At 55.5% G+C, this 25,963-nt stretch overlaps 1 protein-coding gene across 6 annotated transcripts; it reads left to right on the top strand.

Annotated features, from left to right (window-relative positions):
* The first annotated feature begins 2,460 nt into the window (after positions 1-2,460).
* Positions 2,461-24,826, top strand: KRBA1 (KRAB-A domain containing 1). 6 transcript variants are annotated; one of them, XM_063099153.1, is made up of 17 exons: positions 2,461-2,479; positions 9,475-9,601; positions 10,042-10,161; positions 10,916-11,065; positions 11,821-11,976; positions 12,847-12,978; positions 13,231-13,404; positions 14,239-14,394; positions 15,239-15,439; positions 15,943-16,116; positions 16,522-16,695; positions 18,421-18,573; positions 18,953-19,141; positions 19,851-20,231; positions 20,732-20,839; positions 21,339-21,443; positions 22,925-24,826. In XM_063099153.1, the coding sequence occupies exons 1-17, from the start codon at positions 2,468-2,470 to the stop codon at positions 23,764-23,766; spliced, it is 3,354 nt and encodes a 1,117-aa protein (XP_062955223.1). In that variant the 5' UTR covers positions 2,461-2,467; the 3' UTR covers positions 23,767-24,826. The 6 variants fall into 6 exon arrangements, with proteins under 6 accessions (XP_062955223.1, XP_062955222.1, XP_062955224.1 ...); XM_063099152.1 differs by lacking the exon at positions 2,461-2,479 and adding an exon at positions 2,704-2,831; XM_063099154.1 differs by lacking the exons at positions 2,461-2,479; positions 11,821-11,976 and adding an exon at positions 2,704-2,831.
* Positions 24,827-25,963: the final 1,137 nt, after the last annotated feature.

Raw genomic sequence — 25,963 nt, 5'->3', positions numbered from 1 at the left:
ATTGTATACTTAGTCACAAAGCATGTCTCAGAAAATTCTGAAAAGTCAGCATCACATACTACATTCTCTGACTATAAGGCAAAATTCAAAAACAAAATGATAACTTCCAAAAAAGACTCACATTTGGAAATCAAAAAGTACTTTTAAATAATTCTTTTTTCCATAGTTGGAAAAAGAAATCATAATGAAAATCAGAAAAGATGTTTAAATTGCGGCCATTTTCACATGGAGGAGCGGACAGCACAATTTCCCTTTGCTGGAAGCTGGCTGATTCATTTGGGAAAACTAGCTGGCTAGTTCCCAAAAGCCAGTTCATAGAATGACCAGATAGCCAAAAGCCAAATAAAAGCTAACCCCCTGAATATCAATTTGCTGAACAACTAACTTCAATTATTTAGAATTTTTTTTAAAAAATGTGTTCTATCTCCACTCCCACCTTTGTTCATGTTCAGAGCCACCAAATAAACTGTTGTGGACAGCTCTGCATCACCACTGTGTACCACAGGTACAGGGGCTGGGGTAGATGCAGCCCCTAAAAAAAGGGGCAACTAACACTTTGGGGATAGGAGGTGGCAGGTTTCTCCATAACTTGGAGAACTGGCCATTCAGCAAATTTGATGCTGGTGAACTGCTTTAGTGACTGATGACCCAGGCTCTACAAATGGCACAGGAAGCCTGTTCAGGAAGGGAGTCGAGGTGCCAAGACGTTGTGCATAAGACAAAGGTGCGTCTTTTTAGATGAAGATATTCCTTTTTTTAGTTTTTAAGTTTAAGGAATTTTAAAGTTTAGGGGTCCTGTGACCGAGGATGGGGTGTGGGAAGATGCTGGGAGAAGGGACCCGCTACTGGGAGGGAGCCAACCACAGCAAGAGGATGAAATGCCAGGCCTAGAGCACAGTCAAGGGACTTACCATGAGGCGCTATGGCCTCTAGGGATCTTGAGATGAGACGCTGAACTCTTAAGTTTCCCTTCTCTGTGTCCTGAAACTCTTGTGATATCTGCAAATCCTTGTTCAGTAGGCTCCACACACGCCGGTCCTGTATCAAAGGTGTCTCCGAGTATGAAGGTGGAGGCTTTGCCCAGGTGTGGGCTGGGCAGTGACGGAGAGTGGTCCCCCTCACGCCTTTCCTTGGGGGTCAGGCCAACGAGTGTCAGTATCGTATCCCAGAGCTCTGGGAGGTGACCAGCCGCTAAGTCAGCAGAGACCATGGCAGGCCAGCGCTGCTACGGAGACCAACACGGGGGGAAGGGCGCGGGGGAGAGCCTGGCTGGCTGAAAAATTCCCTTTTCTCAAATATTGCAGAGGGAGAGGGCTGTCTGGGCAGCAGGCGTCCGGGCTGAGGTTCCAAGGTCAGGACAGCGTCTTCTCTTCGCGGGACCCCTGCTTCCTCTGCCCCTCCGAGCTTCTGTCCCGCAGAGCAGGTTTATCCCCGTAGGCCCCCCTTCTGTGAGCTGTTCTGACAGTGGGTCCTGATCCGGACAGGGAAACAGGGCTTATCGTGCTCAGCGGGGACCTTCCCGACCCCGCCTCCAGGACCCCACTCTCCAGCCGCGTCCTGCCGGACCAGGCAAGCGAATCCGGGAGGCGCAGGGGGAGTCGGAGAACGGAGGGGCGCACGCTTCGTTCATGCATCACCCATTTATCTGAGGCCTACTACGTGCCAGGAACTACTGGGGTTGCCACAATCAACAAAACAGACCAGCAAGTAGCCACAAAATATAACGACACACAGGTCAGTGCTGTGGCGAGCGAGGCTGTGGGCGGGGTGACAGATGAGGACGCGCCGGGGTCTGGCAGCCGCTCCGGCCCACCCACGCCCGGCCCCGCACGTGCTGCCTGCAGTCCTGGGACCCTCCCACTCCGGGCCGGGTTTACGTGACTGCGGCCTTGGGGAGCGACGGGTCCCTTTTCATCCCATCATCCTGGCACCTGCATAGGATGCATTCAGTAAATGTCAGATGCCAGAAGGAACGAACGGATGCACGGATGCGCACAGGCGGGCGTGCACACCCGCAAGCCGGACGGGCGGTTCCGGGGGCCCAGACCCTGCAAGCCGCTTGGGCGGGTCGGGGGCGGAGCGGGTGGGGAGGGCTTGGCAACAAGCCAGCAGCCGGACCCGCCCCGCCTCCCGGGCCTGCGCCGCGGCGCCTTCTGGGAAGTGTAGTCCACGCCTGCGCCGGCCGTGCCCACGAGGCCGGGGGCTCCGGGCGGAAGCGGGGCCACCCCTCCAGGGCTGCGAGGCGCCGGGGGCGGAGTCGGCGAGGCGCAGGGCAGGCCCGGGCGCGCCCACTCACGCCCCTCCCCCGCGGCCGGGGGCCCCGGCTCCGCCTCCTGCCGCGCAGAGCTGCGCCGCCGCAGCCGCCGAGGGTCTCGGCGCACCGTGCGGGCGGGGAGCGGGCGCCGGCGCCGGGGGCAGAGCCGGAAGCCGGGCCGGCCGAGGAGTGGCGGGGAGGCCGAGCCCCGGGATGGCGCGCCAGGTAAGACGAGCCGGGGCGGACGCGCGGACGTCTCGGCAGGTCTGCTCTGCGCAGGTCGGCCCCCGGGGGTGGCGGGGGCGGGGAGGAGCCGGGACCCGCCAACTTTGGGATGGGGCGGCTCGGTGCTCAGGGTCTCCTGCCGGGAAGCCCAGGTCCTCGGACGACCCCCTGCGCCACTCCCTGTTTCCGCAGGACACACGGACTTGGAGTCCCTCCCAACCTGCTGAAATGCGTTCCTTCGGGTTAAGCGGGGATCGCCCTCCCTCTGCGTGGCTTGTTTCATACAAGTTATCCTGGGAGTGGCGGGCGTGAAGGCCTCAGAGGAATGAGTAAATCAGTACTTTTATTCTTGGTGAGATCCTGGATTCCGAGGGGTGGGTTCGTGGAAGTGGGGAAAAACAGAAAATAGAACAGGTCCCAAGTTTTATTCCGGGCAGCCTCTGGGTAAGGTGTGTAGATCTGGGAGCTGGAGGAAGAGCCCCATCTGCTGTCATAGCCTGGGCACATTTTGGGCCGAGTTGTGCGTGGGCTGCACGTTCTTATGGGTGGGCACCTTGTGGTGGCTCATGAGCTTTGGCCAGCCTCGGCAGCCATGATTGGGGGGCCGTGTGTTGGGATAGTGGCACGGACAGTGTGTGACCAGGCAGAGCAGACACTGTTCCGGGACCTTGGTATTATTAGTGCCCCACGAGCATCTTCAGAGAAGGGAGAAGCCAGGGAAATTGGATGTTGTTGGGCAGCTCTGGCTGTGCACCTAGCAGTCCAAGGATACCCTTCCTCAGATATGCCCACTGGTCGCATCCTAGGGCTTCCTCATTCCAAAATTTCCTGTTCTGTAAAATGAGGGAGTTGGGCCACTAATTTTTCAGATCAGATGTTTGGAGAATGGAGTATTCTCACACCATGTAGAAGGTGGCCAGGAGTGGTCTTGGGGGGTGACAGGTGACAGTCAGAGGAGAGGAGCAGGGAGGGCCTCCAGTCTTCAAGTTCCCTGTGACTCTTAAAAGCCCAGGGTGTGTGGGCAGTGACTGGCAGCTGGTCTGATCTGGTGTGCTGGGAGAACAGGTCGAGGCGGGGAAGGACCGTAAAGGGTGAACAGGTCTGTGGGCACTGAAGCTGTGGTTTTCGTGCTGGACTAGTGACACAGTGGGGGGTGGGGGGGACTAGTGTGGCAGTAGGGAGCTAGGAGGCTGCTCAGTTACAACAATCCCGGATCAGCCCAGAAAGCTTTTCTCCTGTTGGTTGGGGGAGAGTGATGAAGCAGGACCTGAGGAAGATGGTGCATCCAGATGGCAAGCCAGTGGTGGCTTTGCTCCTCCTGAAGATGAGCGTTTGTGGGTCGAGTGTTTGCACACTCATGCTTGCTCACTCGCTCACACACACCCTTCACTCTTCCTGCACTTTTTCTGGGCAGAGGGAGGTCACTGACGGAAGCTCCTACCCTGGCCACAGTCCATTTCCATTCGCATTTTATGAGAGCTTTGTCACAGAAGGGTTTGTCTGGAGGCGGAGAGGGGAGAGGCCTGGAAGGCATCTCTTTCAGATATCTGAAAGAGCTGGGTATATTTAGCCTGGAGAGAAAGAGGCACTGGAGGTCAGGAGCAGTGCATGTGGAAGAGCTCTAGGTTGCAGGCTGTGACCTGCACACTTCGTGGTGGATGGATGGTAGGCAGACAGATTTGGCTGCAGTAATACTAATCACAACACTTAATACGTCCCAGCATTTGTTCCGGGCAGTTTTCCTATAATAATTCTTTTCATCTTCACAATGTCCCAGTGAGGTTGGTTGTTATGGTCCCAATGTTAGGCAGTTAATTCGTCATGAGCAGGTTGAGGGAAATGGAAAATTAAACTTCTCCATTATTACACCCAGCTCTGTCCCCTTTGGGTAGCTTAGCGGAAACTCCACCCAGAATCCACCCCTTTTGTGGGCAACTTGGAGAAAAAGCCTCAATTGGACCACAAGGGCCTGCTAGAGACTTTCCGGGTGTAAGAACATGCGCAGAAGGGACAACGTGAGACCTTAGGTGACCTTTGAATATGCTGATGCTCATTAGGTGCTTATAAATATACAATCCATAAATACATATCATTACAACAGACTGAATTATGGGTGAGGACATGCACAGTAGGAAAAAGGTTATATAACCGTGACCTGTCAATCAAAATGTCAAGTTATCTAATGCATATGCAATATTAGTAAGATAAAAAAACCCTAAACTTGTGTGTAAGGGCCATTCTCTGCTCAGGGAATTGGCCTGCTTCCCCCTTGAAGTGTACCTACCTTTGTGCTCATTGAAGCTTTGCTGTTGCTTTTGACTTGGGTGTCTGATTCTTCATTGACTTGGGGAAAGAACCAAGGCAGACGGGACCCTTGTCCCGGTAACACCAATATAGATCAGTTTGCTGAGGCCCAAATGAGTTAAGTAGTTTCGCTGAGGTCCCATGACTAATTCGAAGTAAAGCAGGGATTGAAATTCCAGCAGCCTGGCTCCTGAGGTTAAGCCCTAGCTACCATGCTCTGCCCCATCTGTGTGTCCAGAACTTCTTAACTGCCATCTCAGGCCAGCAGTGGAACCAGTGGTGCGGGTGGTATAAGCATGTTCTTGCCTGGAGCTGGGGCCCACCTTGCCAGCTCTGTTTTGAGCTACAAAAACATAGAGAAAAAAATGAGCCTGCAAGGCCATCCCAACTTCTCACTTCCTCCTGGCCTACTCGGCTCTGTGTTTTGGGTGGAACTCTTATTTTGTAAATGCAGAGCCTGATATTGGACAGTACACCCCATAGGTTAACATTCTTAGGAGAATGGACATACACTAACCAGACTCACAAAGAACAGGTAAATAAATCAGGAAATGCCAATTTTTTTACTTTACCATGAAAAACAAAGCAGACAATCAAACTGGACATATGTGGTGACTGATTAGGTCTTTGACAACCTAAAGTGGAATCTGCATGGGAGCCCAAATGTTAATGGAAACTTGCCTGGTGAGCAAGGTTGCTTGGATGAGCTCGACAGCTGGCATCGTGAGATGACCGGAAGCATCTGTCTCAGTTAAGGGAGAGCCTGCAATGCACAGCCAAGCACTCATATTGCCCAGTCAAGGCTGGGGACACCAACATGAATTCTTGCTCTCTCTGGACTTGGTTTCAACAGTGCCATCTGTGGGCACTGTCTCTTTGGGCAGGATGTGGTGCTGTTGACCACGTTCTGGCTTTTCAGGCTCTCTCTAGCCACCCCAATAGGTCAGCTGGACACTGCGGGCTCTGTTGTACGTTTCTGTGCTGTCACTCTGGTCATTCTTTCAGGTGGCTGATCATTTCCACAGGGGTTGGTTTGACTAGTTTCCTTCCAGGTTCTGAAGGCACATTATTTTGTCCCAGTGTATTAGTTTAATAAATATTTGTTGTGTGGCTAAAATAAAAGACAGTGAAGTAATTGTAACATGTTGATCCTTTCCTACTGCTCTCTGCTTTTCCTCGGCAATAATGGTGAGAGTTGGACAATAAATGGGGAGTTCCCACCTTTTTGAGTCCGTGACCCCCCTTCTTAAGGTTAAAAGCTTTCCCGAGCCCCACATAGTTGTATACTTAGTGTATTAGGTTGTGGTTTTGTCATGCACTGTATTTTAAAATAGCCTCCATATTACCTTTAAAGGACATGCGTGTGGTTCATCACAGCAGCGTCTATACACATTTAAATGTGCAGTCCATAGGCAGCATGTGTGCCCATTCTGATCCTGGGTCTGTTGTGACAAGTCTGAACCTCCTGGGGGTTGGCAGCCCACAGATGGGGACTCACTGTCTCTTCCTTCTCTTCCAGTCCCTGTGGATCCCAAGCCTTGGCTGGTGGGTAGGACTCTAGAAGGGAAAGAAAGAAGAGGATGCAGTGGGGAGGAGCAGAGAGGATATGAGGACAGAGCAAGGCAGGAGGGGCCGTGGTACAGGGGGAGGGATGGGTGAGTGACCGGCTGGATGAAGTAGCAGATGAGATAGCAGAGCTAGAGCAAGACTGGGCCTTGAGGCCTCCCTGCCAGAGGTGCCAGGAGGGGCACGCCCTGAGCCCTCACATTGCTGGTGCCTTGTCAGGAAGTGTAATGGGACCCTGCATTGGGGTCCCCAAGACCATCCAGTTCAGGGATTCACTAGGAGGACTCACAGGACCCAGCATACACAGTGTTGTACTCATGGCTAAGGTCTGTTACAACGAGGGGACGCAAAGCAAAACCAGCTGAGGGAAAAGGCGCGTGGGGCACAGTCTATGGGAGCCAGAGTCAGGCCCCCAAGTTCTCTCCAAGTGCAGTCACATGGGATGCATGGAAGTGTGACAGCACGTGTGAGCTGTGGTCTTCCAGGGAAGCTCACTAGAGGCTCAGTGCCCAGGGTTCTCAGTGGGAGCTGGTCATGCAGGCACCTCTGCATAGCACGTACTAGGATTCCAGACTCCCAGAAGGAGAGCAGGATTCGGCCTAACCCACCTCACATGTGCACACAGCGGAGGCACTGTGCACCACTCTCATTGTTTAGGGCAGGGTGGGAACCCTCCCAAAATCCAGGTTCCTGGAGAGCCTGCAGCCGTCCTCGCAAGCAGGCCTTTCTAAGGACAGCAGCCCCAGATCTTCTGTTAGTTCTGCTGTGTAGACCCGAGTGTTGGCTACATTTGATTTGTCTGAAAGGGTCTGAAAGGCTTGGAATGTAAAGGGCTCTTTGAGAGATGCCTGGGACTGTTTCCAAGGGGGAGAGAGTCTGCTGGCTGCCAGCTGGGCTGTGGAGGTGGTCGGGAGTGCCTGGGGCAGAGAGCCAGGGCAGAGGTGGCCTGGGTGGTGGGCCCGCAGCCAGGCACTGAGAGGCCACCTGTAGCCAGGTGCCCAGGTGGGGCCCACCAGCTCGAAAGTGGAGCAGAGCACTGGTGGATGTGACTGTGTGGTACAAGCTGTCAGCCGTCACAGGGTGCTAGAGCTTGCTGTGAGTCAGTGAAGAGGCCGCCAGTGAGCAGCAGTGACGTGTTCTACCATCGCTGACTTGAGTAGCTGAAATAAGGCGATAGATTGGCTTCTTTGCTTTATTAGGAAAGTCTTCATTTTGTTTAATAATTCTTAGAAATAAATAGTTTAGCATTTGTTTCTAAGCCAGAAGAGCCCTTCCCATAATTTACATTCTGTTTGCTTAATTTGTGCAAAGTTAATTTTTGCGGTAATTTAAAAATCATGGCTGTCAGGCTCTGGTCATTTTGTAGGGTCTGCTGGCCACTGTAAAGTCCACTAAATGACTGTTTTTAAAGAAACTGAGGCAGATAGTCACTTTTATCTTAAAAAGCCCCAGCGTAACAGGAGATGAGAATAGAAGGTTGAAGATACTCATGTGAGTACAGAGTGTAAAAGAACTCGGTTTCCAAAACTTTCCAAGGGTGACCCTAGGTTTCTTCTGAGCACTTCTCTGATCCCAGCCCAGAGGGGCCGGGGTGAAAGTCAGGGAGAGGCCAGGGTAGGGACCCTGGTGAAGTGGGGAGGCCTGGACAGCGGCCCGGAAGGGCTTCAGCAGCGTCACCCCCGTCGATCTGCCCTTGTGCTGCAGGAACTCCATGAGGATGTGCTGCGTGGGCCAGGTGATAAATGCCCCAGGTCATGACAGTGGGGATGACAGGTAGCTGGCCTGGGCAGAGGGGCTTTGTGGACATGTGGGACCTTGAAGGGCAGGTAGGACCTGGAAAGTCAGGCAGGCTGAGCCAGCAAGGGTCTGGAGGCCAGCACAGCTGCTGGGAGCTGGGGGCCAGCCTGGCCGGCCCGAGGGTCTGCAGGAGAGCTGTGGCCACAGGGAGTGGAGTCTGGAGATCAAGGCCATGACATGGGCCAGCGGGGTTACCATCTGCCTGGCTGGCTAGCCGTCCTAGTCCTGGTGAGGGGAGGTCTGTCTTCTCCAGGCTTGCAGGGCTGCTTGAGTTTTTTATCACCCTTGTCTCTCTGCTTGCCCCCACCCCACCTCTTTCCCTCTCTCCTTCTCTCCCCCGTCCCTCCTTCCCTTCCCTCCTTCCCTTTCCTCCCTCCCTCTCCCTCTCTCTGTCTCTCTCTCTCTGTCTCTAGTTGGTGCTTGAAGGAGCAACACAGTTTTTTGCTGGTTTGATTACTGACTGTTGTATCATCCCCAATAAAAACTATAGAGTTTTTTTTTTCTTGATTATAACTTTATTTGTAAACTTTTTTTTAAATGGCACAGTGCTAGAGTCCCAGGTCCTTGCACATTCAAAGGGAAGTTTTTGTATTAACTCAAATGAATCTCTAATGTGGTAAATTGAGGGCTGGCTGGGGTTCCTGTGCTGGGGTTGACTTTTGCTTGGGCTCAGTGAACACAGGGCATGAGACTGTCATGTGAGTTTTCTGGGGCTGCCATGACACAGTACCACAAGCCAGGTGGCTTAAAACAACAGAAATTGATTGTCTCACAGTTCTGGAGGCCAGAAGCCCGAAAAGAAGGTGTGAGCAGGACTCTCCCTCGGAGGGCTGGAGGTGGGATGCTTCCTGCCTCGTTAGCTCCTGGTGGCCCCAGGCATTCCTTGGCTTGTGGCTGCATGACTGTTCTCTGTCACCGCCTTCACGCAGCCTCATCTCCCTGCGCGGTCTCCCTGCCCGTCTGCCTCTGTGTGTCTTCTTTTCTTGTAAGGACACTGGTCATACTGGATAAAGGGATCACCCTACTTATGACTATGACCTCACCTTAACTAACTTCATCTGCACTGACCCAAATAAGGTCACATTCACAGGTACTGAGGGTAAGGACTTCAGCACATCTCGGGGGGGATATGACTCGACCACCACCCCTGTCTCTTGAGCAGGTTCCTGCTGCTCCTGAGCATCATGCACCCCACCCCAGGCTCCCTCTGCTCTCCCTCTCCCTGGTGTCCACGTGGAGACACAGGCAGGGTCACTAAGCTGAGGGACAGCCAGGCTGGGCCTTGCCGGGGTGGAACCAACCAACACCCCCGGAGACTGTGCCCACAGGTGTCCATCACCTTCAAGGACTTGGCCGTGAGGTTCTCCGAGGAGGAGTGGCGGCTCCTGGAGGAGGGGCAGAGGGAGTTCTACCGGGATGTGATGCGGGAGAACTACGAGACGCTGGTCTCCGTGGGTAAGGCGCCACCGTGCCTGGGGCTGGCGGGCATCCCTGTTTGGGGCTAAAAGGTGGAAGGGAGGCTGGAGTCTGGTACCAGGGGGTCCTGAGTCTCCGTGGAACCCAGCACCCTGGCTGGGGCCTCAGTCTTCTTGTGTGTGAAGTGAACGCAGTTTCAGGCAGTGTTCTGGGTGCATGGGGCCGAGTCCAGGCCTGGCTTTATCTTTCCTGCCAAGTCATTCTATGAGCTGCAGTAGGGTTGCAGGTACAAGTCCATAGGGGTGCGCAGTGGTCTCTGAGGTTCTGACCGCTCTGCAGGTCTTTGAGTTTGGGCGACCACATGAGCACACATGTAAACGTGTACACAGATGTGCAGGCACCTGGGCCACCACATGACTGTGTGGGAGGGTGGAGGCCACTCCATTCCCAGGGTGACTGTCCCCTCTTTTCTTTCCCAGGGACATCTGAGCTGCTCCCCCTCTCTGCTTTCCTGTCACCTACTGAGCCTGGAGGATCCATGGAGGGAAGGAGCCTTGTTGCTGAGAGGCAGGAGCCTCCTGGTGGGGGAGGCCCCCAGGGTAAGTCATCTAGCAGACTTTGGGTGTCCCCTCCCACTCACATGGTCCCTGGCACCTGGGCTCCACTTCTCAGGTGACCCCATGACTTCAACCTGCTCAGTCCAGCCTTCCCCACCTGGCCATGCCCCTACCCCAACCCTCCCTGACCTTCACCTTCAACCCTCTGGGCTGGGAGCCTGTTATATGTTGTCCATTCAGTGGAGAAGTGCTCAGAAGAAAGCTGGGGTAACCCTGGAGAGCACCTCCTGCCTCCAGCCCCCTTCTTGCCACCACTCTGAAGCCTCATTCCAGCCACTCCTACAGAGCCATGCTGCAGCTCCTGAAAGTCCTGCCATGAGGCTAACATCTGAAACCTCAGCTGGTGGATGTGGGCCACAGGGCCCAGACTTGGAGCTTGGGGGGTTCCGGGAAGGGCAGAGGACCCCGGTACTGGGAGGGGAGCATGGAGGCTGCCCAACTTGACATTCCCCTTGAAGGAAAGGAGACGGGAGTAGAGAGGTAAGGAGTAGTCGAGGGTAGAAGAAGAATCCAGTTGCCCAAGCCTCCCCACCCCTGCCCTGCCATGGCCATGCCCTTGGGCAGAGCACCTGGCCTGAGCCCAAGTCCTCAGTATCTCAGGGGACATCGGTCTCTCCTCTGGCTGCTCCTTCTGTGAGTCGGAAGAGTACATGAGATGCTGGGTGTGCAGATGTGCACAGAAGTGTGAGTGCCAAGCAGCCACAGGGACATGGGGTTCATTGCAGCCTCTCCGCAGGAGGACAGCCCCGGCATAGCCTGCACCTCACTGCCCTGGTGCAGCTGGTGAAGGAGATTCCAGAGTTCTTGTTCAGGGAAGGCAAGGGCGCTGTGGACAGCCCCGAGAGTGGGGCAGCTGGCCTGGACGGGGAAAGAGCGAGGCCTGAGGGTAAGTTAGACAGCCAGGGCGGCCTCTGCAGCACACACAGCCTTCTCTGCACTCCACAAGATGAAGTTCAAACCCACGGCACCATGGCAGTGTACCTGCCCAGTCCCTGACCTTAGGCACTCACAGGGAGGTAGAGTCACCAGCAGTTCCTGACACCCCGGGCCATGTGTCCTCCCTCTGAACACATGGGGCAGAGTTGGAGAGAGCAGCCCTGACTGTTGCGTGGTGGTTTCTGCATGGCTTAAGTCACCTCCTTGCAGCCCCACCCTGTCCCCTTGTGCCCTGCATGGTAGGCGAGGGCAGTGTGTTTGTCACCATTTTGCAAAAGAGAGGGGAGCTGTGCTTTGCTGTAGTAGCCAGCGGGGACCCATGTTCCCCTCCCAGGTCTGTGTTCTTTCCACCTCCCCAACCATCTTTCCTGTCCCCTGTCTCTCTGCTCACTTGCTGCTCTCAGTTCAGGTCCCACCTCTCCTGGACATCTGTCCCATCCAGCCCCACCCAGTTGATGGGAATGAGATAGAAAGTGGGGGCAGGAGGTAGAGGACGCCACAGGGTTGGTGGGGATGTGGCTTCAGAGCTGCTGCTTCGTATTTCATCAGGACATGACCACGGCTAGAAATCTAAGTTTCAGAGCTCAGTGATGACAGTGTACAGGTTACTGACATCCTGGCTGTTGTTAGCAGAACATGGCAAGCTTGTGACAATGACAGGGGCATTTTACCAGTGGTCAGTGTCTTCTCCCTGCTCCCCAACAGCTGCTGTGGCAGTGGAACCTTGCACCCTCCGAGGCCTGCTTAGCTGCCTTCCGGATGCCCCCATCAGCCATCCCTACCTGGCCACCACGCCCACCAGCAGCTCATCCTCCAGCAGCCCACATAGAGATGGGGAGCAGGGAAACCCCGTTCCCCTCAGTGAGTTTGACCCACTGGGGACAGGGAACCAGCATTTCCAGGGCTCCCACCCTGGAATCAGGGGACTTGGACCCTGCGCTCTCTTCATTTTCCCTAGGACTCAGTGTCCTCTGTTGCTAAAGGGGGACAGAGCACCCTAAGGAGCATGCTTAGCCTCTGGTCTGTAGACCAAAGAGGAGGTGTGGTACCTGGTCCTCGGGTGGCTTCTCAGCCAGCCCTGAGTGCTGAGCTCTATGTGCACACACACAGCGAGCCTCGGGTGCTCTCTCACATGCAAGCCTGTTGGCAGGTAACAGACCTGGCACACCTGCTCTCATTCTCAGACCTCATCAGAGCCACCCTAATCTCAGAGGAGGCAATGGTAGCCACTAGAATTTCTCTGGGATCTCATTTTATTTTTTAAAATTCTTGCAGAATTTGCATTTGTCTGAATATCTGTTTTTATTAAAAATATTTTGAATTAATATGAAGTAAAATTGGTACTCCCCCAAAAAATACCTAGTAGCCTGTGGTCTCAGGTGCCATCTGGCACATTTGCTCTAGGGCTCCATGTGCCCTGGTTGAGAAGCATGAGCATAAGATTGTGGCTTGTAGTTGTGGCTGCTGGCATTACTTGCTGAGCCAAATTCGAGGCTGGGGCTAGGAGTATTTACAGTGAAACTAAAGGGAAACAGGGAAAGGCCCCCAGCCCTCCTAGACCAAATCATCCAGCAGCTTACCCCACCACAAGTCCAAGTTCCCAGGACTTGGTTGCCCCCCAGGGACTTGGGGAGCTACAGAGGCCTGTCCTGTGTGGGGACCAGATCATGGGTGATCTTCCAGAGTCAGGATCCAAGGCTAAAAAGGTCTTTCTGTCTTCTCTTGCAACAGAAACTGCTGACAAACAACAGCCTACAGGGCAAGAAGGCCCAAGAGCCCTCAGCGAGGAGCCCAGTCCTCCCACCTGTAGCCCCGGAAGGAGAAAAAGCCACAGAAGGCAGGAGAGAGGGACGATGGAGACAGGTGAGAGTTCGGCTCTCCTGGGAGTGGGGCCCACCCTGGAGCTGAGTGGGGTGGTGATGGGGAGGCATGTGGAGTTCACGCGTGAGGTCGTGTTGTTCTCCCCTCTGGCCTCGTGGCAACCCTGCCAGGCAGGCCTGGTCTTTGTTCTCATGGGTGGGAATCTCAGCCACCCAGAGACTCGGGTCTGCTGAAGGTCTCACGGCTGCTCTGTCAGGACTTGGCTGACCTCAGCTGACCTTGCATGTGCTACAGGAACCTCTCCTGGGAACAGCCCCTTGCAAGGCCTCATCAACTGTCTGAAAGAAATCCTTGTGCCTGGGCCCCAGCACCCTGAGCCATCCCCAAACTTACTGCCCCATCTCCCCGGCCTGGGTACATCAAGGCCAACCAGAGTGGAGTTGGGGCTTGGGAGCCTGCCCTCGGGAGGTGAGTCCCCAGGGACCTGGTCTCAGGCCAGGGTCTCTGAAGCCCCTGGAAAGTTTGGATTGCCTTTCTATAGCTATTTCTCTTGCTCCAAAGTGTCCCCTATAAGGATCAGTACCAACTTGGCCTCTCCTATATCACCAGTGTCGTATTTCTGAAGCCAGATGGCTCTCTTAAGGACAGCATTTGGTTAGTTAGAACAGGAAAACTCAGAAACAGACTTTGCCCTGGTTTCCTTTGTGCACTTTACGCTTGCTAATGTGGGACCGTGAGGAGAGGAGCTGCAGGGCTGGGTGTCCCTTCACGTTGTATTAGGTGACATGCATGGGGCACTGGTCTCAGAGTCAGACCCTGAGAGACTGCTGCAGCATTCAAGCCTTGTTGCTTCTCTGTAAAAGGAGGTGATCGCTGCGACCTCACACAGCTGCAGCGAGCCTGACTGCAGTGATGTACTTGCTGTGTGCATGCATATGGATGTGTATGCCTGAAAAGCTTGGTCCTCCTCAGATGCTAGTTCCTCTCAGGGCCCAGAGAGCTATCTGTGAGCAGCCACCCGCCCCTGCTGCCTTCAGTTTGTTCTCAGAGTTATGCCATGTGTGTGCCCTCAGGGCCCCTTTCCCGTCTTCCTCCTCTGTCTGTCCGGTCCTGGGAGGGAAGTAGACAGGCGTTCTGGGTGCCAAGAGACAGGATCCTACAAGACCCAGTGAGTTACGAGAAGACCTCCAGCTCCAGATTTCTGGCCCTGTGCCCCTTTAACTGCACACTGGATTGTCCCTTATTTGTTGTTTGTCATGAAGACCAAAGCTCGCGGTGGAAATATGCTCCTTTTTCCTTTAGTGAAGACAGAGGCAGTGTCAGGGGATTGTCCCCTCCAGGGTCTGCTGAACTGTCTGAAGGAGATCCCAGAGGCCCAGGACGGGAATCCCAGCCCCTCAGGAGCAGGGGACCCCCAGCTGCAGGAGGACCAAGGGGCCTGGAAAAGGAATTCTGGAGGTAAAGTCCCCTTGCTGGGCTGGGAGGGGCCCTGACATCACTGTTTCCTTTCCCTGCTCCAAGAAGAGCTGTATTGACCTTCTACAGTAAACACACGGGAGCCCCCATCAGCGTGTCGGGCAGAGGAGCCACATGCTGAGGGTCATCACTGTGTAACTGGAGCATGGCATGTAGGAGGTGCTTCCTCAGTCCTTGACACTTTTCCGGACTGGCTCTTATGGTAGGAGCTGAAAATTCCAGAGGAAGGAAGGGATGGTAGGGAGGGAGCGAGACCAAGAGCTAGAAGACAGAGTTCCAGCCCAGTAACCACTCAGGGCATACTGGGATTTGGGGTTCCCATCGTGTGTTTGGGCTGGGTTGGAATAATTGGGATTTGGGGTTCCCATCATGTATGTTTGGGCTGGGTTGGATTAACTGGGATTTGGGGTTCCCATCATGTGTGTTTGGGCTTGATTGGAATAAGCGGGATTTGGGGTTCCCATTGTGTGTGTTTGGGCTGGGTTCACATTTCCCTGCATGTCAGCTCACTAGTCCTTGTTTGAGAGAGTTGGGTTGAGCCAGGCATGCTGGCCATGGAGAAGATCTGATCTGGTACTGACCAGGGAGGGCTGACTTAATGCCTTGGTAGAAACCTCCAGAGGCACCCCAGAGGAGCCTGGGGCAGAAGGAGGAGTGTGATTTTGGTCTGTCTGCTGGTGATGGAGAAGAAACTGTACCTGGGGCTGGTGACTGTCATGGAGGCAGAAGGGCCTCGAAAGCCCCCTAACCCTATAAAGGCCTCACAGGACTGTCTGGGTGAGTCCAGGCCTGAATTATGGGCTTCCCAGTGGCCTCCTTTCCACAGGGCCTGGACACCTCCAGACCCTTCCTCCCTGCTCTGGTCCTGGAGCTGGCAGCATGCTCCCTGTGGTGAAGATGGAGAATGGCTGGGCCCAGAGACCCCCAGGGCCTGTGTCATGTCAGTTCATCAGGCACACCCATGGCCCCTCTGCCACCAGAGACACCAGAGGGGTCCAAGTGCCCAGTTGGGGCCCTGCGCCTCCAGGTGAGATCTGGGCTCCTCTGCTCCAGTCTTTCTGGGTGGGGTTCTCAGCCTCCAGACCAAGGTTCCACCAGACACAGGGAAAAGGCACCTCTGTCTCTCGGGAAGGGAGGCCATCCCCTGGCCTCTCTTCCTAAGTAGTGGATCCCTTAGCCACGTCCTCCCTCCTCAATCCAGGCCCTTGCCCACACATCTCCATTTGAAGGGCCTTCACTTTGCAGTGATTTCCTGGCTGAGGAAGAGGCCTCTACATGCATGTGGACCTCCCCGCACCCTTCCCTGAGGCTGGGGACAGTGCTCTTCATTACTTCTGGAGGAGCAGAGAGCAGATCAGAAGTTCCCCACAGAAGGGTTTCCTGCCTGCCTGGCTCCCCAGAGCCTGGTGCAGGACTTGTCACCCCTGCCGAAAGCATGCTGGGAGCAGCCAGCCTGGAGCCAAGCTGGGGCCTGATGGGCAGGGCCAGGGATGTGCGAGAAAAAGTGACAGGTGGTCTCTCCCATCCCAGCTGGCAGTGCCTCAAGCTCACCCCTGGAAGCACTGGAGGCCTGTCTGAACGGCATTCCCCAGAGCGGGTCATTACGTCCCCAGCCACCAGCTACCTCTTGGTCCCGGAGCCCCCATCCAGGAGACCCTGGGCCTCAGAGGCCTGAGCTGTGGCCCCACGGATCACACACTGAAGGTAGACTGTGGCTGTGGGTTTGGGTGGTGTTTGTCCCTGTGCACAGCAGCTGAGAGAGCTGCCGAGGACACCGTTAAGTCTTCTCCGGCCTCCTGAGGCACCTGCCTTTCCTCCCCCAACCCCTCTTTCAAGCCTGTCCCCAAATAGTTCCCCAAGTTTGGGAAAAGCCAGTTAAAATCTTCTTGCCCCACTTCCTTCTCTTAGGACTCTCATTCTCTCCAGTCACATGAGACTAACTGTGGGGTTTATGTGGGTTGATATGCTGTGGGATTTCAGCCAGCACCATAGGGAAACCCCAGTGGGAGATACCTTGCGGCAGGGTCTCCTGGTGCCGTCCACACCAGGGCCCCAGACCTCTTCTTCAGGGGACTCTCCTGTGACCCCACACTGTGCTCTTCCCCACAGAGGCGGCCAGGGAGCCTCTTCTGACTCTGGGCCTGCAGGGCTTTGCGAGAGATGGCCCTGCCCGACCCCCAGGCCCCCAAGGCACCCCCACCAGCTTATCTTCATCCAGCAGCACTGACGGGGACCTGGATTTCAGGAGCCCTGGGGGGAGCGAGGGGCAGCGGAATGGAAAAGGTGAGCTGCATGGGCCTGAGGCAGGGAGTCCTTCCTTGGAAAGGATGCAAGGCCTGTGCCCTCCATCTGCCTGCCTGCCCAGTGCCAGCAGCTGAGCTGGGGATACCGAGGCAGGAGCAGATGCAGGACTTGTCCTGGGAGGGGGTGAGGGGAGGAGAGGGAGTCCATTTTAGTGATTTGGCTCAGAACAGTCAGGACATTGTTTAATATCTCTTTAAAAACCTCCTTTTGCATTAAATTCCTCCTTATCTCAGCCTCAAAGAGGTGCCTATAATATCAAACTGACCTCCAACTTAGGAAAAAATGTACTGAGGTTCATATAAAACCACTTTAAAGAGTGTGCCTTGTGGCCCATGCCTGCCCTGGATCCCTTGAGTAGAGTCATTCCCAGGGACTTGGGGATCTTGTAGGACTCTCCAGTGTCCCCTCTTGGCCTTCTTTTTTTCCCCACCTGAATAACCCAAGTACCGTGGGTCTCGTCTTGTCCCATGGACACCTGGTCCCTCGGTGCTCGCCTCTGTCTTGGCCATGTTGTTGTCAATGGAAAAGCCTAGAGCTGCAGCCGGGACCCTGGCGAGGCTGGTGGGGCCCCTGGAGCAGGCCTAAGCTGCTCCAGAGGGCATTTTCTTTTAATTTTTAGATTTTAATAGGTAGTATAATCACATAGTTCTGTTCAAAAGCTGCAGAAGGTTATGTGGGAAAACAAAATCGTGTGACACATGGCAGCATTCTAGGCACATCCTCAGTTTGCTTTTGTCTTAAACATTTGTCCTTAACATCCTTCTTCATTTTGTCCAAATGTCCCTTGGCCACTAGCCCAGCTTCGTTCTTTTTAACAGTGGAGTACTGTTCTGCAGCATGCGTCGTTCTCATGTGTCCTCTACCGATGACTTTGTTTTCTAAGTAACCCCAACTGCAGAAGATTTCACACTGCCTTGTAGAAGCTTCCAGCCCACTCCCCAGCTCCCTGTTACCCAGAACGCGTGGATGTCCTGTGTGGGAAAACACACTTGCAGATCCTTTAGTTGGGCTCTGCCCTTCAGCCCAACGTGGCAGCCAGAAGTTTTGCCACTTTCTCTCTTTGGCCCTCTGCCTGGGCCCAACCATCAGCAGACACTTACCAGAGAGAGGATGGCCAGCGCTGCCAGCTCACCTAGGGAGGGCTCTTTCCTCCATAGAGTTTCAATTCATCTAGTTCCTGTTGCTTGCACAGTTCTCTGTCCCTAGAAAGATGATTTTGCAACATATTTGGCTTCTTCCTAGCTGAAGCTGTGTCCGTGTTGGCCTGCTGTGGCCTGCTGTGTCATACCTGGAGGCGGGGGTCCTGTGGTGCTGCCCTTCTTTGGGTGATGAGGGAAGCCTTAGCACACTCCATCTTTAGGGTTGTCTCGGGTGCTAGGGAAGCGTCTTCACTCACATTGGTGGCAGCTGGGTGGACTGAGGAAGCCTAGAACCCACACATGTGGCCAGTCTCCCCATCACAGCCCCTGGGCCAAGCTTCTGTGTAGGTGGCCAAGACAGGTCAGGCTGTTGCTGGGGCAGCCCAAGCAGGGCCACCCCAGAACCAGAAGTGACAGATGTTTGGGGCCAGGTCTCTGTTTGGTGCTCTGTACTCCTCCTCTCAGGGCCCTTGCTGCCTCAGACACAGCAGAAGAGGGGAGGCTCCTGGGGTGTGCAGAGACTGGGCTGCCACCATTCAAGACTGCAAATGTGTGATCTTCACAGGAAGCCCAGCAGGAAGCTCCCCACTCCAGGGTCTAGAGAACTGTCTCAAAGAGATTCCTGTGCCCAGGCTGCAGCCTGCCTGGTCCTGCTCCTCAGCAGTGGACAGGGGACCGAAGAGAGCAGAGCCCAGGAACTGGGTGGCAGACAAGGAAGGTAACGCAGTGGCTGCCACAGGTCCCTGGGAGTGGGACAGGGCAGCTCCAATGCTGCCACCCTCACGGGTCCAGATCCATACCTTAGCAGAGACCATGCTGTGGAAACAGCTTGGGCAGAGATGTGTCTTTGAAGCCAGAAAGGCTGATAGTCTGTTCGGCACTCACATGCTGATGGCTGGCAGCTGGGCGGCGGGCAAGGTGCAGGACAGACACCCCAGCACCACCATCCACTGCTCCTCGGAAAATCACAGGCTGATGTTTCCCACCTGAAGCTTGTGTGCTGAGAGCCTGACAGTGGTAGAAATTGTCCTCTGTCCATTCTCCTGTGCCAGCACCAGGCCCCACTTCTCATGGCCTATTGCTTCTCATTAAAACAGGACTGAGGGGCGAGGCCTGCAAGCCGGCTCACCTTGGACAGGGCAGGGCAGAAGTGCCCCCCAGGAGCCTCCCTCTGGCCAGCCCACAGGCGTTTTCTGCTGGCTTTGTCCCTGCCTGCCGCCAGCGCCAGCGGGGGTTTCAAGACCATGAGGCCCCCAGGCTGGGATCATGGAGGTGGCTCCCAGACGGTGAGTGGATGCCTGCCCTGTGTTTGCTGCCACGTGCTCCGTCCTGACAAGGAAACAGATCTTCTCTCACTCTTCCTCTGTCCCTGCCCTGTCCCACATCCCTTCCCCAAAACATGGAAGCTGGAGCCAGACAGGCTGAGGCGTGCTAAGAAGCAGATAAAGTGACATGAGGTGCTGACAAAGGGGCAGGAGGAATGCTGTCTTTGTCCATCTGTTGGGTTTGTCCAGTGGAGAAGCCACCTGGGCTGAAGGGGTCCAGTGATGCGCTTAGTCTGACTTCCATAGCGTTCCTTCCTGGCTTGCCTCGTGGCAGGCAGGATGGCTTAGCTGAGGAGATAGGGCTTTTCTAACCCTCCTGCCAGGCCAGGACTAGCCCTGCAGAACCTCTGCTCTTGGATTGCTGGTCTCTGCATGGTGCTGGGTTGAAGGGATCGTGCCTGCCAGGTGGAATAGGCTGCCTGGCTTAACCTGATCTTGAGTGGCTTTCAGGGACTTGAGACTTCAGGCAAGTTCCCCAGCTGACTTTCCAGAGTGGCTGAGGACCTGGCCAGGCTCTGCCTTCGCTTCTCTCTCCACCTTCCATGGCCAGAGAGTGAACTGTTCAGAGTCCACCGGAGCTCATGTTGGGTTGTGGGCTGAGTCATTAGGGAAGTCTTCCCGGCTGTCATTGGGCTGATGGACAGGAGCTCTCCTGCTTTTGTTTGCCCAGGGGCAGCCACCACACCCTCCCCTCTACACTGCCTGGAGAGCTCTCTGAGGGTGATCCTGCCCGTGAGGCCGCTGCGCTTCTCCTTCGTGGCTGGCTCCGGTCCCAGCCCCAGCCCCGGCTCCAGCTCAAGCTTCAGCAGTTCTGATGGAGAAGACCTGAGGCTGGAGCCCGAGCTCTGGCAGCCTCTCCCCCAGAGTGAGCTGCACCCCAGGCCACCATTCACCACTCTGATGCCGGAGAAGGACCGCCTTCTCAGCTACAAGAGTCCTGGCCCTGTGTCCCCATGCCCTGGTGGGCCCCCCACTGGCAGCAGCAGGAGCAATAGCCGTGCTGAAGACCCCAGGAGAGCAGAGCACAGGGACTGCAGCAGTCTCAGTGCAGGTGAGCATGGGGTCTCCTGAGAGGGGCAGCCGCGTGTCCCCCAGAGAGCCAGGAGTCCAGACTGGGTTCTCTGAATCCCTCCCATCACTTTACCTAGATCTTGCCAGAAAGTCCTTCACATTTGTCTTGTAGTACCCATCAGGTGAGCTGCGTCACAGAGGGAAGGCCAGGCCCTTGAGGGGCAGAGGGCTGGAGACGTGCTCATGAGCATCTACAGTGAGAAAATCTGGGCACCCTGCTTAACGATGTGTACATGTTATGTACGTAACATATACATGTTATATATGCTCAGCGTATAAGTACATACATGTATGTATACAATAATAATAAGTATTTTTAAAACTTGGCAAGCAGTCAACAAAATGGTATCAAGAGTGCGATTTCCCCCCTGGGAGGACTTCTTGGAGGTTGTCACATCAAGAAGGCTGGAAACACCACCTGCTGCCCCAGGCCTTCTGTCTCCTCCATCTGAGCTGTGACCCAGTGTTTGCTCCTAGCAGGAAAGGCAGAAGAGAGTCTGGGAAGCAGGTGCCAGTTGCCTGGGAAAGAAGAGAGCGTGGAGAGCAGCTGCCACCCTGGCCCCCTGGGCAGTGCCACAGGAGGCGGAGGTAGGGCTGGGAGACCGGAGGAGGGAGCTCACCCACCTTCCTGCCGTGGCTCCATTCGCAGGCCTTGGCCTCCACCTTATGCAGGCCCTGGACTGTACCACATTCCTCATTGCCCAGTGGGCTAGAGGAAAATGATGAGGTGAGCTCGACGTGGACCCCGTGATGCCCCCAGCACGTCCTGGGAGGAGTCTCGCTGGGGGCAGACCCCTCAGGTTAGAGTCGTCTCCACATGCGCTCCTAGTTGGAGCTGCAGAGGACTCTAGTACACCCTCACCCTGCAGACGGGGCCTGCACACCAAACACACCAAAGTCCCCACACATGCCACTGGCCACTTGACCAGAGTTAGACTCCCTGACAGGCCCAGTGATCATCTCACATCCCAATTAATCATTGTTTGAAAGTTGAAAGTTTAGGCCACATGAGAAAATCCCCCTGTCAGAATGGCTCTGGCAAAACTGTATGTGTCGCCATCCCAAGCACTCTGTGCTCTTTCCGCAGGGGTGCCTAAGGATCCTGGCCCTGCTTCTCAGCTGGAGAAAAGGCCAAGGGCTGGTGAAGAACCCGGGGGTCTGGAGCCTGGGCACAGAAGGCCCAGTGTTTCAGGTAAATTGGTGGCTTTCCCATCCCCTCTGTGCGGGCCAAGACCCAGGATCCCAGCTTGGGGGACACCCTTCTGGGTTCATTGTTTGGGTGATGGGTAAGAAAAGTCTCACCTTTCGGCCACTTCAGGTTGCAGATTTTGTTTCAGTATTTTATCACTGAAATAGCTGGGATCTTCATAAAAGCACACAGGCATACCTTTTAGAGGCAGAAGTTGAGAAATGTACCAGAATCAAAGTTTGGGGTATGAGGGGACTTCAGAGAACAGACAAGGAAACTGAGGCACAGTACTGCCACGTGACCTAGCCCGTCATCCAGAGAGATTTGGCTCCGTGTCACACTTCCTGCCTCTGAGGAGCCACATTGGGGGAAGGCAGGAGAACATGGCACCCCGTCCCCTGGATCACTGTGGGATGGTCCCACCAGGGACATGAAGTATGGTCTGTGGTGGGTGTTCTCTCACTGACTCAGAGCTATATATAGCTCCTTTCTGGGCACAGCAGTTTTGTTAGGAGCTCCGAGCTGGCCCAGGGTGGCTGAGCCTCACCTGTCCCTCAGTTAGAAGCCCCTGGGCCTTTGCCTCCAGGCTTAGCTCAGAGCCCGGCTTACAGAACTTGGCCAGACAACGCTTGGGTCCTGTGGCCACTCCAGTCTGGACTTTTCCTTCTGTTTGAAGCTCTAGAGGTGATGAGGAGGAAAGGGCAGAGCTGAGGCTGGGGGCTTAGAGGAATGGTGGGGGGGGGGCAGATCTCCGTGCCTGGTTGGGCTGAGCAGGTTAAGGCTGGCAAGTGCTGTGCCAGGGCTGTCTTGTGAGGTTTTCCTGGGCTGGAGACCAGTTCCAGGGAATTTGGGGTGAAGGATTAGGTGATTTTTTAAAAGAAATTTTAGACTTAGAATCCTATGACTCTGTAACTTCTGAATAGAAAGTAAAGGTAGGAGGGGGTGAGAACCCTTGTGGTTTGCTTATGACCAAGAGCCCTGGGTACTGAAGTGGCCCCGAGGTCACCTGATGGGAAATGCCTGGGAGGCCTCAGCTGCACTGGCCTTCCTGGAGCACCTCCCAGACACTCTCCCATGACCTTGGCCTCATGTTATCTGGGGGGCTGCCCTGGGCCCTTCTCACTGATGTCAGGGCAGAGTTAGGTGCTACAGGCAGCCATTGGGTCCCAACAGCAACACAAAGAACCCACTGATTTCTTTTCCTAGAAGGTAGGAAGACCACTGTTGTAGGAAAGCTTGGTTACCATGGAAACCCAGTCTGGTTGATCCTGCCCACCAGTTTGAGGATCAGCCAGGAGAGGTGGCCGACTTTGATGTAATAAGCATTGGCGTCAATCTTCTCAAGCTGGAGTCCCCTTCCATCCCTTCTAGCAGCCAGGCCTTAGAGGGGCAGGATGCCAAACATCCTAGTTCAGGGGACCTGGGGGGGATAGAAAAGGTCTTCACAGCCCGAGAACTCTTACCTGTTCTTGCTCTGATTTTAGCCAGGACCCATAGGAGGCTGCTCCCCAGGGCCCTGCCTGAGCCACCCAGCAAGTCTCTCCTGCTGGAGCTGCCCCCTCCGGCTGCTGTTTCTCCTGCCTCATCAGCCACCTCCCTACCGCTACCATGCCCCTGTGGGAAGCCCCTGCGACAGGAGCTGCACAGCCTTGGTGCTGCCCTTGCAGAGAAGCTGGATCGGCTGGCTGTGACCCTGGCAGGCCTGGCCCAGGAAGTGGCAACCATGAGGACCCATGTGGATCGGCTGGGGAGGCGCCCATGGGGCCCTGGGCAGAAGAGCCAGACTTCCTGGTCTTGGACCCTCCCCCGGGGACCTCGCTGGGCCAATGGCCCTGGTCACAGATACCTGCCCTACTGGAGACAGAAGGGCCCCACCAGGCCTAAACCAAAGATCCTCCGGGGCCAGGTGGAAGGCTGCAGGGCTGGTGACCCCCCAGGACTGTCCAGAGGGAGGGGTCACCTGGTGCCTCAGCTGCCTTCAGATCCTCCCCCAGCAGAAATTTCTGGTCCCAAGTGCAGCCCTTCCCAGCAGCCTCCCTCCTCGGCACCCAGCTGCCAGGCTGTGCTGACTGTATACCCTCCCTTCGGACACACTGGGGGCCACCAGAGCCCCCTTTCTCCTTCAGTGCCTGCTGCCTTACCCCACCAGATGGCCTCTCCTGCTGCCGCCAGTGCAAACACAGATCCACTGGCTGCAGGAGCAGCACAAGCTGGAAACCCAGACCAGCCCAAGGAGCCCAACAGCCTGCTGGGGGGAGTCCAGAGAGCTTTTCAAGAAGGACTCTGGGCTGGTGAACACAGGGACCCGAGGTGGGGGGCGCATTAGCCTCATTCTTCAGCAGGATGCAGGAGTGGCCCCAGTGCCCCTTCGCCCCTTGGCCCCACTCCAGGCCATCCTGTTGCAGGGGCCAGCTCCCTCCCCACCTGCTCCACTGACCCTTCCATTGCTGGAGTTGTACCCTTTGCCCTGACGGCAGGCAAGACCCCCAGGTGGTGTTTGCTCAGGCGGCCACTGTGTGGGGTGCATTCCTCAGCCACGCCTCTGGCTTTCTTGGCTCAGGTTCAGTCACATGTACCTCCCCGTCCTGTCCTTCCCACTGGAACCACCCAAGCTCTCAGATGGGTAGTGTGGACATGTGCACACCATGCAAACACGGTGTTCTGTGCATCTGCAGAGTGGCCCCGAGAACCCCTCTTTCTAACCACCTGCCGCTCCTGGTCTCAACCTTGTGAAGGGCTGGGCTCTCGGCTTTCTGGAATAACTGCTGGTACAGATTTCATTTTGAGAGAACTCTGCCCCTTGGTGGCATGTGCAGACTCATCCCCAGTTTTAGTGCCTGGTGAGGCCATCTCAGAGTGACCCGGGGAACCTAAATTAAAGAAGTTAGTTGCCGAGGAAAGTTTCTTGGCTCCTATAGAAAGAGGCTAGGTGGGACCCACACTGGGGTGTGGCTGGTTGGATTGTGCCACCAGCACAGTGGGGACGAGTTGGCGCCTACTGCCTCCCCCCAGCCACCCTCAAGAGAAGTCAGCAGCGTGCCAGTGAGGCTGGGGAGCAGGATTCCCAAAGGATGCCTTGGGAAAGTTATACACGTCATTTCTCCTGGGGCTGCCATGTGAAGTGCCACTAACTGGGTGGCTTAAACAGCAGGCACTCTTTCTCAGTTCTAGAGGCTGGAAGTCCAAAATCCAGGTGTGGCCAGGGTTGGTCCTTTGGGCTGTGAGGGTGGGTCTGTCCCAGGCCTCTTCTGGGCTGTCAGTGGCCCGGGCCTTCTTATTGTTTGCACAGCGTCTTCTATGTGTTCATCTCGATTTCCCCTTTCTATCAGGACACCAGGTGGATTGGATTGGGTCCCACCCTGATGAATTCACTTTTAATTTGATACCTCTGCAAAGACCCCCTCTCCACATGAGGTCACATTCTGAGGTCCTAATCAGACTTCAACATATAAATTTGCTGGGGGGAAGGTTTTGGGGCTGGGCCAGTCTTGTGTTTGTCTTGGGAGAAGGCATGCCTAGCTGTCGCTGGGCCTGTCTTCGGTGGCTGGGATGTGCCTGCTGTCAGTCCCCTCAGAAGGTGCTTGCTGGGTCCAGCCCACCTGTCTACTCACCTCATCCTCGTCCCCAGGCCAGAGTCCAGGCTTGTGTTCCCACCTGGATTACTTATTTAGTCTGGGGAATCTTCCAGAGGTGTGTGCTGCCTGGGAAGGACCAGCCTGGCATGGGCTGGCACAGCTGGCTCTGCCATAAGGCCCTGAGGAACCAGTGCTGGAGCCCAGGCCAGGCCAGGCCTTGTCCACAGTGACTGCGTGGACAGCACCTGTGGCTGTTTTGATCCCTGTGTCCCTAACATCGGGCAGCGGAGACAAACAGCTGAGTACCCCTCAGCTGGGCAAGGGCTGGGTGGCCACCTTGCTCTGTCTGCACTACCCCAGGGAAGGAGCAGGCGTTGGCACAGTGAATTGGCCAGGGACAGATGAGCTGTCACAAAGTGGGGTGTTAGAGTGTTTTCTGGACCAGGGTAAGTGTGGAAACTAACGTGTATAAGATCCTGTACGTAGGATGTTTAATCAGTCTCTTTGCTCATAGCTGTGCTTGGTAGGGAATAAAGAAGTGAAAGTTCTAGGCGCTCCGCTCCTGAATAACTCAGAAAGATGCATCCAGCTCCTGTTTAGGACGTGCAGGGAGCGGTGCTGGACACGGTTCAGAGCCGATAGGGCTGGGGCGCAGGTCTCCAGAGGAGTTAAGGATCCTCCCTGTGTGTGTGGCCTGGCCATGAGGAGGGGAGTTCTGCCCACCTGGCCTCAGGCCTTCTGCTGCCATCCGCCTGGGCTGGCCTCCCATTCTCCCTGATCCCCTTCTAAGCAGGGGAAGGTCAGGGGTGGGGGAGTCCATGGGAAGGGCCCACCGCATACCTTTATGTGGCACATGAAGGTGGTTCTGCCTGTTGGCTTTGCAAATAGCCATCACACAACCCTTATGTAGCAGGTGCTGGTGAGCACGCGCACAGCAGGGTCAGGTGC

This window comes from Cynocephalus volans, chromosome 6, assembly GCF_027409185.1.
Source record: "Cynocephalus volans isolate mCynVol1 chromosome 6, mCynVol1.pri, whole genome shotgun sequence".
In the NCBI taxonomy this organism is placed as follows: Eukaryota; Metazoa; Chordata; class Mammalia; order Dermoptera; family Cynocephalidae; genus Cynocephalus; species Cynocephalus volans.
This window is presented reverse-complemented; position numbering and strand designations above follow the sequence as displayed.